This window comes from Dendrobates tinctorius, unplaced genomic scaffold (genome assembly GCF_039654945.1).
Source record: "Dendrobates tinctorius isolate UK_male_01 unplaced genomic scaffold, ASM3965494v1 ptg000127l, whole genome shotgun sequence".
Taxonomy (NCBI): domain Eukaryota; kingdom Metazoa; phylum Chordata; class Amphibia; order Anura; family Dendrobatidae; genus Dendrobates; species Dendrobates tinctorius.
In genome coordinates this window covers 11,886,009-11,904,692 of record NW_027361795.1, presented here as the reverse complement: position 1 = coordinate 11,904,692, position 18,684 = coordinate 11,886,009, and the positions used below count along the sequence as shown (strand labels likewise).

At 42.5% G+C, this 18,684-nt stretch overlaps 1 protein-coding gene across 1 annotated transcript in view; it reads left to right on the top strand.

Moving 5' to 3' along the window:
• LOC141047472 (GPI ethanolamine phosphate transferase 2-like) overlaps positions 1-17,027 on the top strand; it is a 98,653-nt gene extending 81,626 nt beyond the window's left edge. Inside the window, exons 5-6 of the mRNA XM_073542583.1 lie at positions 16,622-16,834; positions 16,972-17,027. Of these exons, the coding sequence (XP_073398684.1) occupies positions 16,622-16,834; positions 16,972-17,027 (269 nt within the window). The remainder of the gene's footprint in view (positions 1-16,621; positions 16,835-16,971) is intronic.
• The last annotated feature ends 1,657 nt before the right edge of the window (positions 17,028-18,684 follow it).

Here is an 18,684-nt window from a genome sequence, read left to right as displayed (position 1 = left end):
ATGTGTCTGCCTAAACAGTGGAAACCCCCACAAGTGAACCCATTTTGGAATGAACACCGGGCAATGATTTTATCCAGGGCTATAGTTAGCATTTTGAACCCACAGGTACGACACAGAATTTGATAACATTAGATTGTCATATTGACTGTCATTATTAGTTTTGAGCGCAAGTGCTAGCTACTCTAGTTTGCATCGAGTGCTTGGGTGTGTACCAAACATGGCTGGCTCTCGAGTGAAACACTCGAGTCCCTGTCCCACATGTTTTGTAGCTGTTAGACACTCGCAAAAAAGCATACAGGGATCCCCAATACTTCGTGCATACCCGAGCACCTGATGCAAACTTGAGTAGCGAGCACTTGCTTTCAACACTAGCCGTCATATCGTCATCAGTTTTTTTCTTTTCTTTTTTTTACTTTTTAAACCATAATACGTCCCTAACCCCAACTGCAACGAATGGAAAAAATAGAAATTATATATATTTTTTTTAATCTAAGGAGGTGAGAAAAGGGGATTTGATTTACCATTTTTTTTTCTTTTGATCACTGCAATAGGGTCTATGACAGTGATTAAAATGAAAATGTACTATTGTTGCCGGGTAGCGGCCACACACTGTGGTGATCACATGAACTGGGACAGGAAAATCTGTCCCTGATCATGTTCTCCAGTGTCTCAGCAACTCTAGGTAGCCGAGACCCCAGAGATTTTCTGTCTCTGGGGGGCACTACAGCCTTATTCCCAATCGCCGTTAAGCAAGAAGTACCCTAAGGCCTGTTTCACACTTCAGTCTTTTGCCATCAGTCACAATCCATCATTTTTTGAAAAAAACGGATCCAGCGATTTTTCATGCTGGATCCGTTTTTTTCTCATAGACTTGTATTAGTGATGGATGGCCACACATTTCATCCGCCTTTTGACGGATCCGTCGGAAATTCTGTGTCTGTCGGCTGGATACAACGGACGTGGTAACGTTTTTGTCAACGCAAAAAAGTTGAACAGCGACGGATCCTGCGCCATCCGCCGTTGGATATAATGGAAGCCTATGGGCGCAGGATACGTTGCTGTCCGTCAAAAGACGGATCCGTCACTGGATTCCTTATTTTGCAACTGAGTATGCCCGGAATCATTTCTCTTCCTGTAATTTAACCCCAAAATCCGTTCTGGCACATAAAATCTCTCTCCCTCTCTCCAGAATTCTGTTCCTTTAGTTCCCACAGCAAGGCTGCTACAACGGATCCGTCACAAAAACAGATCCAGTGCATCAGTTTTTTGCAATATGCACAAGATCAGTCTTTTGCATACTTTGACGTATTGTGACTGATTGCAAAACACTCAAGTTGTGAAACACTCAAGCAGACCTAAGCCTCACCCCTAAAAGTACCCCACATTTTTTCACTGTTGCTGGTATTTTTGGTGAAAAAGGAAACAATTTTAGTGGAAGTGGTCGTCAAAGTTTGTTACTTGACCGTTCGGAGGGTGGAGGTGCTGCGTTAGGGGTCCTGTTACCATAGTTTCTGACCCATTACTTTGCTTGGGGGGACGCCATTGGCTTCATCTGCCTAAGGCTTCAAAATACCTTGTCCTGACTCTGATCATATTACTAAAGATACCAAAAAACAGGTCTGTATATGAGAAGAATCTAGCCAAAAGCAACATAGATGTTTTATGTATATATATTTGTGCATAAAAGTTGTTAATATTATGCAAATATGAAAAAGAAAGCGTGTAGATAGTGACTTAATGTATAAAGTAGCAGATGATGATGATTCCGCTTCTCGGGCCTTGGTTTGCACTTGTGCTGATTTTGGACATCCAAGTCTGGATCACACATGACAGAGAGGAGAAGAGCAGGAAAGTGTGACATGTGCTCTGTGTGGTTGGAGTTTTCCTGGAGTCCTACATTATCGCAATCAACCATATGGCCTTCAGTCTGACCATGGGCAGGAAGGTGAAGGAGCAGCCGCTTCCTCCCGTCTGTCCATGGCCTTGTAGGTGAAGGAGCAGCCGCTTCCTTCTGTCTGTACCTGGCCAAGTAGCAGAAGGAGCAGCCGCTTCCTTCTGTCTGTCCATGGCCAAGTAGGAGAAGGAGCAGCCTCTTCCTTCTTTCTGTAATATCCGGTAGGTGAAGGAGCAGCCGCTGCCTTCTTTCTGTAAATATCCGGTAGGTGAAGGCGCAGCCGCTGCCTTCTGTCTGTCCATATTCGGTAGTCTTCTCCTTACCCCCCACATTGTAGATGAGTTGTCCAGATGGTGACATAGCAAGTATTGCTGAAAGAAGTCCTTCAATTTCAGCCTTTAATTACTTGCTATGATGCTCCAGAGGAAGGCGAAAAATAACCCTGAGGACTCATTGATGGATTGTCCTCATATCAAGGGAAAAAAAATTCCTTCCTGACCCCAAATATGGCGATCGGAATAAATCCCTGGATGTTTAATGTTCAAATCTACGTGGATGTTATGTGGTGGAAGCTCGGTAGGTTTGTCACAGTCCAGTAAATATTATGCAAATATGAAAAAGAAAGTGTATAGATACAGTGACTTTCTGTATAAAGGAACAGATGATGATGATTCCGCCTCTCGGGCCTTGGTTTGCACTTGTGCTGATTTTGGACATCCAAGTCTGGATCACACATGACCGAGAGGAGAAGAGCAGGAATGTGTGACATGTGCTCTGTGTAGTTGGAGTTTTCCTGGAGTCCCACAGCATCGCAATCAACCATATGGCTTTCTGTCTGACCATGGGCAGGAAGTTGAAGGAGCAGCCGCTTCCTCCCGTCTGTCCATGGCCTTGTAGGTGAAGGAGCAGCCGCTTCCTTCTGTCTGTACCTGGCCAAGAAGGGGAAGGAGCAGCCTCTTCCTTCTGTCTGTACATGGCCAAGTAAGAGAAGGAGCAGCCACTTCCTTCTTTCTGTAATATCCGGTAGGTAAAGGAGCAGCCACTGCCTTCTTTCTGTAAATATCTGGTAGGTGAAGGAGCAGCCGCTTGCCTTCTCTCTGTCCATATTCGGTAGTCTTCTCCTTACCACCACATTGTAGATGAGTTGTCCAGTTGGTGACATAGCAAGTATTGCTGAAAGAAGTCCTTCAATTTCAGCCTTTAATTACTTGCTATGTTGCTCCAGAGGAAGGCGAAAAATAACCCTGAGGACTCGTTGATGAATTATCCTCATATCAAGGTAAAAAAATTCCTTCCTGACCCCAAATATGGCTATCGGAATAAATCCCTGGATGTTTAGTGCTCAAATCTACGCGGATGTTATGTGGTGGAAGCTCGGTAGGTTTGTCACAGTCCGGTAAATGAGAAAGTCCAGTTTTGTCGTCTCATCCGATTAATGTAAATCTTAATTCCTGGATGTTACTGGAATGGGGCTGATTGTTATCAGCCTAATAGTCCTGCTGTAAGAAGAGAAATATACACGTCTGAGAATCAGCTCCTCACATTCAGTATATACAGTGTACTGGGGGATATAACAATAAGGGGTATAGTGAGTAAGTGCGTTACTGGGTAGTGATAACATTATGGATGTCCGTATGTGTTATACTTACAAAGTAATATGGGAATGGTGGGTCGGATCTGCCGCACTCCACATCTCTCCAGTCTATGGAGTGGAAGAACGGGTGGGACCTGATTGATGACGTTATGGCCAAGCGGGCAGATGGAGTTTTGTAGAGAAGCTAGAAAATGAAAAGACACCATTAGTCATTAGATTATGTACTATTAATGATAACTTATTACACAGTGAACGTGGACTGTCCACATCTTCTATCTATTCTTGTAATCCACCTTCATGTTTATCCATCTGATACTACTCACCCTTTTTATGATGTCAATGGTATTAGTGCATATCCCTGGTGGAAAATAAGGGATGTGCTCACGCAGAGACTGGTGGTATTCGTCCAGTGAGCCTTTGCTGTAAAATGGCCAGTCCCCTACGCTCATCATGTATAGGATGACTCCGAAGGAAAAGGAGTCTGCCAGATGGTTATATCCTTCTTCATCCATTATCTGTGGGAACATGAGATTGGAGGGAAGCTGAATATACCGGGAAGGAGAATTACACAAATACTATGAGGACCGGTCTGTGATTAGATGTGAGCAGGATACATTGGGATCAGATTATCCCTCAATCCTGCTATCGGTACCAATCACACAGAGATGTTCCTTACCTCAGGCGCCATGAAGCCTTGAGTGCCAACAATGTACCTCACTTTGTCACCCTCAGACACATTCACGGCTGATAAGCCAAAGTCTGAGATTTTGATGTGGCCAGTGTCTTGGAGGAGGATGTTCTCTGGCTTCAGGTCACTGCAGGGAGAAGGAGCAGACAATGATTGTGAGGATTATTTATGAAAATAACTTTCTACAATAGATATGTAAGGAGACAACAGAGAGTCACAGGTGACAGATTTATGGAGGTGAAATGATTACCTATGTATGACGCCATGTTCATGCAGGAATTGGAGTCCGCACACCATCTCTGCTGCAAAGAGTCTGTGGAGTAGAAAGTAAAAGATGGATCAGTGGTTACATACACAATCATACGGAGAACATGAGGAGATCACACACGTGTCCTTTTCACCTCATTATTTGCTCTTGTCATTCTCCATTGCTCTAGGACTACAATGTGCGGGCAGCAGATTATTAAGAGTTAGTATAAGAAGTTTACCTTGTTGTGTTTGTGTTAAACATCATTGAATCTTTCATGTGGTGATTCCGGTCTCCTCCGGCCATATAGTACATGGCTATTGCATACTCCGTAGGTGTCTCCATAAACGCCCGCATAGACATTAGGTAGGGGCACCCGGCAGCCAATCTCAGGACTTCTACCTCTGTAGCGATTATGTCCTCACAAGATCTCTTGTCCATGATCTTAATGGCCAGCAGTCCTTCATTGACCGGATCTGATGCCAAGCTGACCTGGAGAAAAATCACAACAGATCAGACCAAACTCCCAGCTATTACTCTGTAATATGTCACTAGTTTATCCCAAGTATTGTTACATATGAACATCCTGTAATGAATAAGTCCATCCCTCCTGTGTATCTGTGCAGGATACATTGAGGAACACGGACAAATATAAATTGACACTTACTTTTCCATAGCTTCCTTTTCCAAGATCTTTCAAGAACTTGAGACTGTAAAGGTCCATAGGTTGGTCTGTGCGCACAAGTCCTCTTTGTGGAGAAATCTGTACACTGGCATCTCCAAGGCCTTGTGCCGGCATGTCTGTTGTGTTGTGGGGTGTCTTTTCCATTCCATCTGCTGAGATGACACAATATTTATTAGCCCCTTAGCGAATTCATAATGGAAATGTTTGTCAGGTTGTGTAGTAAATGTATGGAGCGGGCTCAGGAGCTGAGCATGCATCGTACCAATTCCTGCTGTATTACAAAGCTGCTACCTGCCTATAACTGCAGCCACCAGAGTGTTCTCCCATTACTGCTGATTAAAAATGTCAATGCTGACAATGGTATTTAAACTAAATGAGTTCCAATTTGTGTCCACGCAATTGCAGCACATAATTGCAGGGGGGCAATTGTTTGAAATGACTACCTGGGCCTGCTGAAAGCCCCTGTCTTTCACTTTCCTTCTCCTGTGAAGACCAGCCTGGCTTAATTTCATATGAGAACATTAATTTAGCTATATATATTTCTATCACAGTATATAGTACAAGCGATCAGAAAACACAGGTTCAAGGAGATTAAAGAAAAGAAGTAACTGAAAAAATTGTTACAGAAGAAAATAGAAAATAAATGTTAAAACTTAACTTTCCCATTAATAATAATAGCAATAATAATGATAATAATAATTTGCCTCTCTAGTATCACCACATCTATATTGGTCCGATACACAAAAATATAATATTTATTATTATTAACGCAAACCGTAAACACTGAAATGAGAAAACAGATGAAAATTCATTTTTTGAGAGTCCTGTATCCACCTAAACAATTGTAATGAAGAGATATCACAATGTCTGGTCTACCCAGGAAAGGTTTCAATAAAAGCTACAACTCGACACGCAAAAAATAAGTCCTCACACAGCTCCATCAAGCTATCAAAATCAAAAAGATACAATGTCTCAAAATGTGGGGACACAAACCAATTTTTTTTAAATTCACAATTTTCTTTCACCACCAAGTAAAAGGAAAACCCCTATGTATATTCAGCATTATCACAGTTATCACTGACATGGAGAAATATTTTGTGAGGTCATTTTTACCACTCAATGAACACAGTAAAAACAAAAACAATAGAAGAATCACTTTTTTCCCCACACATTGAATTTTTTTCCCTATTTTCCAGAACATTGAATGGTAAAATAAATAATGTTCAAAAGTACAGCTCGGTCCACTAAAAAAAGGAGTGCACATACGGCTACTTTGGCAGAAAAACTAAAAATAAATAGTTATTGGTTTTATAAGGAGTAAGAAAAAAAAACAGACCGTTACCAGTTCAAGAAGGGGTTAACAAATATAGCTCCAGAAGAAATATTACAATTTTATACAGCATTATGTAAATGAGCAGGAAATGTCTAATATTTGGGCTCCCATTTATCAAAACTGTACATTAGCAAAAAGTTCCTGTTGCCGATAGCAACGAATCACAGCACAGATTCTATTTCTTAACATTCTATAGAACAATGAAAGCGCATTGTGATTGGTCGCTATGGACAACAAGGACAGTTTTTCTGCACTTTCGATAATTGTGGACAGTACATAATATTAGGAGTATAATCCCCCTCACCCCAGTCTTATTATACTGAGCAGTTTCCATCTTACCTGGTCCCTCTTTATCCAGTGAGGTGTTTGGTGGAGAATCACTCAGCTGTTTGTTCTCTGGGATGGAAATGTTTTCAGCTGGTGTCCTGGACCTTCGTAATGCACCATTCCCATTTATAATGGGTTTGGCGTAGATGAGACGTCTTGTACATTGGACAGCCCAGTCTCTGCAGTTCCTGATCCTCTTCTGGGCTGCCGTTCTTTGTAGGTTCGGTGTCTCCAGACTTTCAGATCTAGAGAATGTGACATGTCTCAGGGTTTCTTGGAGAACCTCTTCAAGCTCTAACTCTGCACTGATGTTTCTCCGCTTATTGAGGATGTCTTCTTTGTTCCTCTTCCGTATTTCAGGGACCAGATCTCCGATTTTTTTCAAGGCGCTTAGAATGGCCCTCTGAAGCTCAGTAGAGGCTGCAGAGTGAGACTCCATGAGGGTCTTCATATTCCTTTTCTCTGTAAGGATCTCATGTCTTTTGGTCTTTCGTTTTCTCAAGAATTTGTCGTTTGGACGCCATTTCTGAGGCGTTAGTGTCAATGTCCGGTAATATAGAGTCTTTTTGTCCTAAAGTGAACAATGGTACCTGCTCTTCATTTATTCCTCTCTTCTCTCTCAGAACCCAATCTCTTTGGGCTCTTCTCTTTTTCTCCATTTTAGAATGAATTTTGCTTCGTTTGTCACGAAAAACAAAAGGGGTTGCCTCACCCTTGGGAGTCTGTAAGGCAGTGATTTCCCTTTGGCCGCAACAATGAAATATAGAATGTGATGATGTCATGACATCACTTGTGACATCGGCTTTATTGTGATGTCACCATGAGAGAGATGATAGAGATAGACAGATAGATAGATAATAGATATGAAATTTAAAGGATGCTGAACCAAACTTTTGCGGATGTATACAGGTACACAACTACTGTACTGCTGGTTGATTCAAAATGTTAATAAATCTGAAACCTGAATAGTTAGGAAATTAAAAATGATGTTTTTTTCTTAGGAAAATATCTCTGTGCGCAGAAGTACTGAGTAACTATTATTGTGCAGATTTATTATGCAACTAAATGAAAAACATACATTTTCTCATCTCATTTGTTTATTTTCCTCTTATAGTGAGAATAATAATCAAGGAACTCAAAAAGTTAAAAAATACATTTCGGACATTTAAAAAATATATATCAGTGCCCACTATAGCCGCCCTTCTGTTCATTAATAGACATAAGCCGCGCATCCATGGAGTCTGTTGCAATCATTTTTTTGAGCAACACCAACGACAGCCTCCCAGACCCTGGCATTAGATGCATTGATACATAATGTTTTAGAGGTTCCCAATTGGATTCAGGTCTGGGCCTGCTTTGGAGGTGGTAGTGGCCCCCTAACCTCTTGGTCCCCTGTGTGGCTGTGCAAGTTGCACTGGGTCTGGGGATCATGGACTCATCTATACCTTCATCATCCAGTAACTGCGTACACAGTGTGGTCACATGAGGTTGAGTAATGTCCTGCACTAGGAGTAGCCCAGGGTCCAATGCAGCGCGGTAAGGTCTGACATTGGCTCTAAGAATTTCATCCTGGTACCTAATAGCAGTCAGGAGCCATAGGCTATCACATAGTGCCCGTCCTCCTTCCAGATGATGGTGCAGACTGCATAACGTTCACCACGGCGTCTCCAGACTATCACATCTGTCACTTGCTCAGTGTGAACATGCTCTCATCTGTGCAGAGAACGTAGGACCGGCCAATTCTGGTGTTCTCGGGTTTGTGCCACTTGAATTACAAGGTGCTGGGCTGTTAGTAAGGAGGCTGCGAATAGGGAATTCAGGTGGGAGAAAGGGAGTAAGCGAGCCAGCGGAGGACCGGGCAGAGACAGGAGATTGGCGATATAAGTGTATGTTATTTTATTTTTTAACCAGTCTGTTTATCGTACTTTTCGTTCTGCAGAGACTACAAGAGAAAAAAAACAAAGTAATGGACAAATATACCGTATATACTCGTGTATAAGCCAAGATTTTCAGCCCATTTTTTTGGGCTGAAAGTCCCCCTCTCGGCTTATACACGAGTCATATACCGGAGGGGATCAGCAGGGGAGGGGGAGCGGTGGTGTCAGATCATACTCACCCTTCTCTGCAGCTCCCCTGCTTTTTCTATGTTGTCGGCGCTGCTCTCTTCCTGCTTCAGCTGTCAAATGGTACCCGCTCATTAAATATGCGCATATTTAATGAGCAGGTACCATGTGACCGCTGAACCAGGAAGAGAGCAGCGCCGACAACATGGAACAACAAGCAGGGGAGCTGCAGAGACAAACGTCAGGACCCGGTGAGTATGAACCGGGGGGGAGGCGGGAGGCATATTCACCTGTCCCTGCGCTCTGCTGTCTTGCGTCCTCTGCAGTGACATTCAGGTCAGAGGGCGCTATCGCGCTCTCTACCTGCACAGTCACTGCAGAGCGCAACGCTGATGAGCAGGGGGCAGCGACTGAGGTGAGTATGCTGTTTTTTTGTTTTTTTTGTAAGGGAGGCAGCGGCAGCAGCAACATAACAGGGGCCACTCACTGTGCAGAAAAGCTGGGGCCACTCACTGTGCAGAAAAGCTGGGGCCACTCACTGTGCAGAAAAGCTGGGGCCACTCACTGTGCAGAAAAGCTGGGGCCACTCACTGTGCAGAAAAGCTGGGGCCACTCACTGTGCAGCAAAGCTGGGGCCACTCACTGTGCAGATAACTGGGGCCACTCACTGTGCAGATAACTGGGGCCACTCACTGTGCAGATAACTGGGGCCACTCACTGTGCAGTAAAGCTGGGGCCACTCACTGTGCATAAAAGCTGGGGCCACTCACTGTGCAGAAAAGCTGGGGCCACTCACTGTGTAGAAAAGCTGGGACCACTCACTGAGCATAACTATGGCCACTCACTGTGCATAACTGGGGCCACTCACTGTGCATAACTGGGGCCACTCACTGTGCAGAAAAGCTGGGGCCACTCACTGTGCAGAAAAGCTGGGGCCACTCACTGTGCAGATAACTGGGGCCACTCACTGTGCAGATAACTGGGGCCACTCACTGTGCAGAAAAGCTGGGGCCACTCACTGTGCAGAAAAGCTGGGGCCACTCACTGTGCAGAAAAGCTGGGGCCACTCACTGTGCAGAAAAGCTGGGGCCACTCACTGTGCAGATAACTGGGGCCACTCACTGTGCATCTTAACTGGGGCCACACACTGCAGATAACTGAGGCCACTCACTGTGCACCCTCGGCTTATACACAAGTCAATAAGTTTTCCCAGTTTTTTGTGGCAAAAATAGGGGGTCGGCTTATACTCGGATCGGCTTATACTCGAGTATATATGGTAGATGGTGTTATTGAATATCCAAACTTTATTGACCAAACAATAGATGTGCAGGAGTAATACAACAAGATGACAGCGGGTGCGTATCCAAATACTAATGTGAATAATCTAAAAACTATAAAAATTGTGTGTCCAAAGAAGCAACTGAATACATAAATCCACTGATAAACTTGGCGCAGTGCAAATATGATAACAATACATGTGATCATGTGAGAGTATACTGGTAATGAACTAAGTGGAAATGGAAAAAAAACGAGGCATCGCTCAATGATGGCCTGTTTACTAGTATACAAAATGGCCATTGGAAAATGGGTGTGCATGTAGCAATGCTATTATATTGACCCATGTAAAGTGATATAAGCACATGTTGATGTACGTGATAGAATGACAAGGTGTTAAAGTGTATAGATGCATATGGAATAACCCATATTGTTCATGTAGGTGTTATATAGTAATAGATGGCTAAGGCTGGTTTCACACTTGCGTTTTTTTTTGCGGGATTTTAGCGCTAAAAAACGCATGCGATTTTTTTTCCTATACTTTGCATGGGATGCGCTTATGTGCGCATACACACGCGTTTGTATGCGTTTTTGCGCGCATGCGTTTTTTGCGGTATGCGCTCGGGCGCACAAGATGCATCCTGTTGCATTTTTTGGGCGTCCGACTTGCCTCAAAAAAACGCATGCGCGCGCAATGCGTTTTTTTACAGCAAGACACCCATTATAAGTCTATGGGTGCGCATATGTGCGCATTGGCATGCTTATGTATGCGTTTTTTTGCACATGCGTTTTTTTTGTTAACCATGGAATTTAGGGGTTTGGGTTAGAGTTAGGGTTAGTTAAGGGGGTTTAGGGTCAGGGTTAGGGTTAGTTAGGGTTTAGGGTTTGGGTTAGGGTTAAGTATGGTTTGGTTAAGGGTTAGGGTCAGGGTTAGGGTTAGGGTCAGGGTTAGGGTTAGGGTTAGGGTCAGGGTTAGGGTTAGTTAGGGTTTAGGGTTTGGGTTAGGGTTAAGTATGGTTTGGTTAAGGGTTAGGGTCAGGGTTAGGGTTAGGGTCAGGGTTAGGGTTAGGGTTAGGGTTAGGGTCAGGGTTAGGGTCAGGGTTAGGGTTAGGGTCAGGGTTAGGGTCAGGGTTAGGGTTAGTTAGTGTTTAGGGTTTGGGTTAGGGTTAAGTATGGTTTGGTTAAGGGTTAGGGTCAGGGTTAGGGTTAGGGTCAGGGTTAGGGTTAGGGTTAGGGTCAGGGTTAGGGTTAGGGTTAGAGTCAGGGTTTGGGTCAGGGTTAGGGTTAGTTAGGGTTTAGGGTTTGGGTTAGGGTTAAGTATGGTTTGGTTAAGGGTTAGGGTCAGGGTTAAGGTTAGGGTCAGGGTTAGGGTCAGGGTTAGGGTTAGGGTTAGTAAAGTCATGGTTTGGGTTAGTGTGAGGGGCCACCTAATGTTGGAAAAAAACGCATACGCGGTAAAAACGCACTAAAAACGCATACAAACGCATAAAAACGCTGCGTTTTTTTCATGCATGCTCATAAAAATGCTTGAAAAAAATGCAGCAGTTGTATGCGTTTGTATGCGTTTTTTCAATGCATTTTTTTGCGGGAAAAACGCGCTGCAAAAAAAAGCAAGTGTGAAATTAGCCTAAGTCAGATAAATGTGTACCTGTATGAATGACAGCAGAGACTTCAGGGAGGATGCGCCCAGCCTGAGACGCATTTTAGCGTTTGCCTTCTTCAGGGGTGACATCATCTAGGGCAGGGTTGGGTAATTAATTGTCCCAAGAGGGCTACATGAAAGACCGTGACTGTTGTGGAGGCTGAACCAATATGCCAAAATTAAGATTGCTCAATATCAATACTAACATAGTAATTATAAATATTTTATATTAATTGTATGAATTAATATTGAGCAGAATTAAGTAACTGACATTCCGTATTTTCCGTATGAGCCTGTAAAGAGCCATCTATATACATACCGTGTGATCCCACATGCAGTCCCCTAAATACTGTAAGAGCCCACACTCAGCCCCCTACATACCGTAAGAGCCCACACACAGCCCCCTAGAAACCGTAATAGCCCACACATAGCCTTCTACATTTTATACAGTATGAGCCCTCATCTAGCTTTTCCTCTTATATATAGCAGGTTCCCCATGTAGCCTCTGATATACAGCATGTGCCCTATGTAGCCTCTGATACACCCCATGTAACCTCTGATATAAACCATGTGCCCCATGTAGGCTCCTATACACAGCAAGTGCCCCATGTAGCCTCTGATATACAGCATGTGCCCCATGTAGCCACTTGTTTACAGCATGTGCCACATGTAGCCTCTGATATACAGCATGTGCCCCATGTATCCTCTCTTATACAGCATGAGTCCCCACATATCCGCTTATATACAGCAAGTGCCCCACATAGACTTTTATATACAGCAAGTGCCTAACATAGCCCACCTTATGTACAAAATGAGCTCCACATAGCCTCTTATATACAATATGAGCCCCACAAGAGCCTCATAGATAGAGCATGAGCCCTAACTATGCCCTATACACAGTATGAGCCCCACATAGCCTCTTATATACAGCATGAGCCCCACATAGCCCCCTATATACATCATGAACCCCACATAGGGTCTTATATACAGAATTATTAATATTTATTATTATAGCACCATTTATTCCATGGCACTTTACATGTAAGGAGGGGTATACATAATAAAAACAAGTGCATTGTTCCTAAACAGTACAACTCACAACGGGTACAGGAGGAGAGAAGACCCTGCCCGCGAGGGCTCACAATCTACAAGGGATGGGTGTGAATACAGTAGGCAAGGGTAGAGCTGATCGTGCAGTGGTTTGGTCGATTGGTGGTTACTGCAGATTGTACGCTTGTTGGAAGAGGTAGGTCTTCAGGTTGTTTTTGAAGGTTTCGATGGTAGGCGAGAATCTGATATGTTGTGGTAGAGAGATCCAGAGTAGGGGGATACGCGGGAGAAATCTTGTATGCAATCGTGGGAAGAGGAGATAAGAGGGGAGTAGAGAAGGAGATCTTGTGAGGATCGGAGGTTACATGCAGGTAAGTACGGGAGACGAGGTCAAAGATGTATGGAGGACACATGTTGTGGATGGCTTTGTATGTCATGGTTAGGGTTTTGAACTGGAGTCTTTGGGTAATGGGGAGCCAGTGCAGGGAATGACAGAGGGTAGAGGCCTGGGGAATAGTGGGAGGACAGGTGGATTAGTTGGGCAGCAGAGTTTAGAATAGATTGGAGGTATGCGAGAGTGTTAGAGGGGAGACCACAGAGCAGGAGGTTGCAGTAGTCAAGGCGGGAGATGATGAGGGCATGGGCTAGGGTTTTTGCAGATTCTTGGTTACAGAATGTTCGGATTCGGGAAAGACTTTTGAGTTGAAATCAGCAGGAAGTGGAAAGGGCTTGTATACTGTATGTGGTTTGAAAGAGAGATCAGTGTCAAGGATAACCCCGAGGCAGATTGCCTTTATATACAACATGTGCCCCACATAACCCACCCTATGTACAGTTTGAGCCCCACATAGGCCCCCCTATAAACAGCATGATACCCACATAGTCTCTTATATACAGCCAGAAACACCCTTATACACAGCATGATGCCCCCACTGCTTCCCTATCTGCACTATCATGGCCCTTAGATCCTCTGTACACAGTATGATGCTCCCCACACTGTATGACCGCTAACTACAGTACTACTAACACTGTATATTGCCCGCAAAGCCCCCAATTATCAGTATAATGTCCTCTTATACATAATATGATGTCTCCATAGCTCCCCTATATACACTATCATGGTCCCATAGCTCCTCTATACACAAAATAATGCACTGGTGGACACAGACAGAAAAGGGCCCCTGTACAAGAACAATATAAGGGCCCTTTGCAGCCCAAGAGCTCCTAAAAATCAAAATTAGCACCTCCTTTGAAGGTTGAAATGGACCACCCTTACCTTTTGGTCCCCTTTGCGGCTGCACAGGGTGCACTAATGATATGTGCGCCCCTAAAATAATGCCTCCTACACTGTTTGATGGCCCCCACAGTTTTCTATAAACAGTATGATGCACTCAGTATTGTATGATAGGGCTGTAATGGCAATTCACTGACTACCTATAGATATCTCCAAAAATATAATTAATAATTCACTGTCTAATCTAGTTGGAGTAATTTCATTTAAAATAGCATATTTTAAGCCACAAATCTTCTCCCAGTACATAGGATATTGACCACTTATTCCTATTTTCTTGCAAACTGGCTAATCAATATATATTCCTAATGTGAGTAATAGGATATATATTGGATGAATACTGAGGTCTCAATTGTGAGCATCAACATTCAATAACCCGTGCCACACCAAAGACCTAAAATGACACCTTCAGCCATACATTGAATATATACTCAGGAATTTGGTTCCCTGCTGGTCACATGATTTAGAACCTGACAGTTGTGATTAATAACAACTATAGTTCTAAAACATCATTCATGAATATAGTCCTAGATTGATAGGTTTAGGAACAACAGAGATATCCACATGGTTCACTGTGGAATAATAATTACTGCTGCTTCATTCATATAGGAAATGACTGGCAACTGTCAAAGTTAGTTTACTCCTAAAATAATACCCCTGTGCGTTTCTACAAACATTGGTTACCGCTAGAGATGAGTGAGCACTAAAATAAAATGCTCTGATGCTTGGTTATCGAACCGAGCAATTCCTAATGCTCGGATGCTGGTTTGAAGAACAAGTATGGGAGTCAATGGGAAATCCAAGCATTTTTTTGGCAGACCCTACAAAAAGGTCTGTCAGCAGTGAAAATATTGAAATAGATGGAAAAAGTGTCCAATGGAAGGAGAACAGCATGGTGAAGACCCTTGTAAGCAGCTCGGACTCCCAGATTGCTGCTGAGAACAATGGTGTCACACTTTTACTTCACTTTAAGGCGTGACAATAAAACATTCCAAATCAATAAGAAATTGGAGCTTACAGGAAAAAGTGTTAAGAAACATTATTTCTTGTAAAATGACTTTTATAAAAGTCAAAACTTAAAAATAAATGTAAAAAAATAATTATTTAGGTAAAATAGAATTAAAATTTCTGGAAAAATAATAGGAAATTTCTGTGTAATTTATGAAGAAATCAAAAACGGCCCAAAATGTGATGTAAGGAGGACTCAAATACACCCTGTATTAGACATAAAGGAAGTCCTCAGACTATACTCATAATGGCTATGCAATAGATGCCAAGCCTTCCAAAAATTACAAGCAAGATCATCCATACAACCTTGAAGGCACCAGCCTCATTCAATTGTTGTCAGCAAAATATAGTTGTGGTACTCCTCCATTCACAATAGTTTTACACAGTGTAAATCCTGCTAAAAATTAGAAGCAGGGTCATCTATGCAACCTTGAAGTCACCAACTGTAGAACCTCATTCAAATATTGTGAGCAAAATTCTGCACAGTGCAAAGCCTACCAAAAAGTACAAGCAGGGTCATCTATACACTCTTGAAGGCAACAGCTGGTCAGCCTCATTAAAATATTAAGAAAGTGTACACCTGCAGTATGCCAATTTTGGTTTTTATTTCAAACAAATGAAATTTCATACAAAGCGGGTTCTACAGTATATATGACAATAGTCCATTTTTGGAACAAATATATTTTATGAACTGTACAATGCCAAGCAGTTTTAACACACCGTAACTTTACAGAAAGCACGTTAAACTGTATAGATGAATCATTGAATCCCAAAAAATGTTTTGGAAGATTTTTTTTTAGAGTTTAATATGCCAGCAAAATGTAGCAATAACCATGCTACAGTGTATGGATTAATCAGTGAATCCATAAAAAGTTGTGGAAGTTGTTTTTACAGTTTAATATACCAGAGAAATGTACCAAGAATCATGTTACTGTGTATGGATGAGTCACTGAATCCATAAACATTTATTCAAGTTTTTTAAAATTTTTATTTGGCACCAAAATGTAACATAACGCACGTAATACTGTTTGGGTCAGTAATTGAATAATTAAAAATGTTTTAATTTTTTTTGAGTTTTATATAACGCCAAAATGTAACAAAAAGCACGTAAAACTGTATAGATGAATACGTGAATCCAGAAAAATATCTCACTTCTTTGTTGTAGTTTTAAAAACCAATGAAATGTACTACAGAGAACGAAATATTGTATGGATGATTAATTCAAACAAGATTAATTTTACAATGCTTTTTTTGAGTTTTACATACAAACAAAATGTACCCCTGGACACGTAATTCTCTATGGAAGAGGAATATAATGAAACATAAAAACAGATCCAGTGCATCAGTTTTTTGCAATATGCATAGGATCCGTCGTTTGCACACTTTTGACATATTGTGACTGATTGCAAAAGACTGAAGTGTGAAACAGGCCTTAGCGGTCAACGTTTTAATGCATATTGGCGTTTAAGTGGTTAAATTGGCATATTATTAAAGCTTATCTTCTTTGTATGGCTTCTTTGTTAGGTACTTTTGAAGAACCTGAGATAATACAACAAACGGATTTGACTCCCACTTTAGCACTTGGCCTTGGACTGCCAATTTCCATGGACAGTTTAGGAATGCTTTTACCAGCAGTACTAGAACATAAAACCTTGAGAGAAAAATTGCGGTTTTTCCATTTAAATGGTTATCAGCTTTGCAAACTCCTAAAAGAGAATCTGAAGACATATGAGAAAGGTAGGTATTTATATCCTGATTTTAGTTTTACTACTGGTTCTTCAATTCGTACCTTTTAAAGGTCATGTTTTATGTTCTTTATGTGACTATCTTGTCTCATTTCACATTTCTTTGTCATGTGAACTCATGTTATATAGGAATTGGTGGCATGAAGTCTAAGAAATCACAAATCATATTTTTTTTAGTATCTTAGACTATTATTCATGACCATTCAAGAATGGCAAATTACTGGTCCCATTCTTAGTAGAGAAGTTGGCATTAAGTGTGTCAGGGTGTCTTGAGCCAGCTGATGTTCTGAGCTTGATGCCAAATGGCTGATGTCAAATATTAAATAGCCAGCACCTTTGTCTAACAGCTGTGGTGAGAGATGAGCTCTAATCGCTGCTAATTATTTAACTTCTGCTACTGCACCACATTGGCTCCTATTGGCCGCCCACAATGCGATCTTGGGGCACCGATGGGTTACCATGACAGCTGAGGGCCTCTTAGGCTAAGTGCCCATGTTGCAGAAATGTTGCGGAAATGTCCGCTGCATTTCTGCAACTCCCTACCGCAGGTAAAACGCATGCGGAATTCGCATGCGTTTTCCCGCAAAACACAAGTGTTTTGCAAGCGATTTTAGTTTGCAGAACGCTTGCGCTTTTCCAAGCAATTTGAAGCATCGCTTGGAAAAGTGATTGACAGGTTGGTCACACTTGTCAAGCATAGTGCTTGACAAGTGTGACCAGCTTTTTACTATTGATACTGCCTGTGCAGCATCAATAGTAAAAGATAGAACGTTAAAAATAATTAAAAAATAGAGATATACTTACCTCCTGTCGGCCTCCGGAGTCGTCCCACCTCTCAGCGACTCTGCCAGCATCTTCCGTTCCCAGGGATGCCTTGCGACAATGACCTCTGATGACGTAGCGGTCTCGCGAGACCGCTACTTCATCAGAGATAATTCGCACAATGTATCCCTGGGAACGGAAGATGCTGGCATAGTGGCTGAGAGGCTGGACAACTCCGGGGGCTGACAGAGGGTAAGTATATCCATATTTTTTATTTTAATTCTATTTTTTACATGGATATGGTACCCAGGGCATGGAGGAAAGTCTCCTCTCCTCCAGACCCTGGGTACCATCCGCTCATGAAGCGCTCACTTTTCGCATGGTGGGCATAGCCACATGCATAAAGTGAGCGTTTCAATGCAATCCTATGGAGGCGGAATTGCCGCGATTCCGCAGAAAAAATGAACATGCTGTGGATTTTACCGCTATGCGATTCTGCAGTGGTAAAATCTGCAGCATTGGCACAGCAACTGCGGAATACCATAGGATTGCATGGGGATGCGTTTTTTAAGCGTTTCCGCTGCGGCAAAAATGCGGTGGAAACACATAAAAAACACAACATAGGCACACAGCCTTAATGTCCTCATTCCTGCCATTTCTGCACACCTTTTAAGCAAGAGCTGAGCTCTTTAGGAGACTGAAATATTCACTATATACTGCAATAAATAGTACTGTATTACAGTATAATATTATGAGTAGAGATGAGCGAACTTGTGGATGTTCAAGTTCGACAAACACAGTAAGAAGTTTAAGTTCGAACTTGACCTTGAAATTGACCCGAGCCCAATAGAAGTCAATGGGTACCCTAACTTCAGTGTTTTAAAACAGCTGTAAGGCCTCTTTCAGAGATGTCGGTGTGTCCGGTACGTGTTGTGACAGTTTTCGCACTTAGACAGGTACCATTCAAATAAATGGGTCTGTGCACGTCAGTGTGTTTCCACAGACCTTGTGTCCATGAGTAAAATTCCCGGACATATCCGATTTTAACAGCAGCATGGGCCGCAAACGTCCAGCGCACGT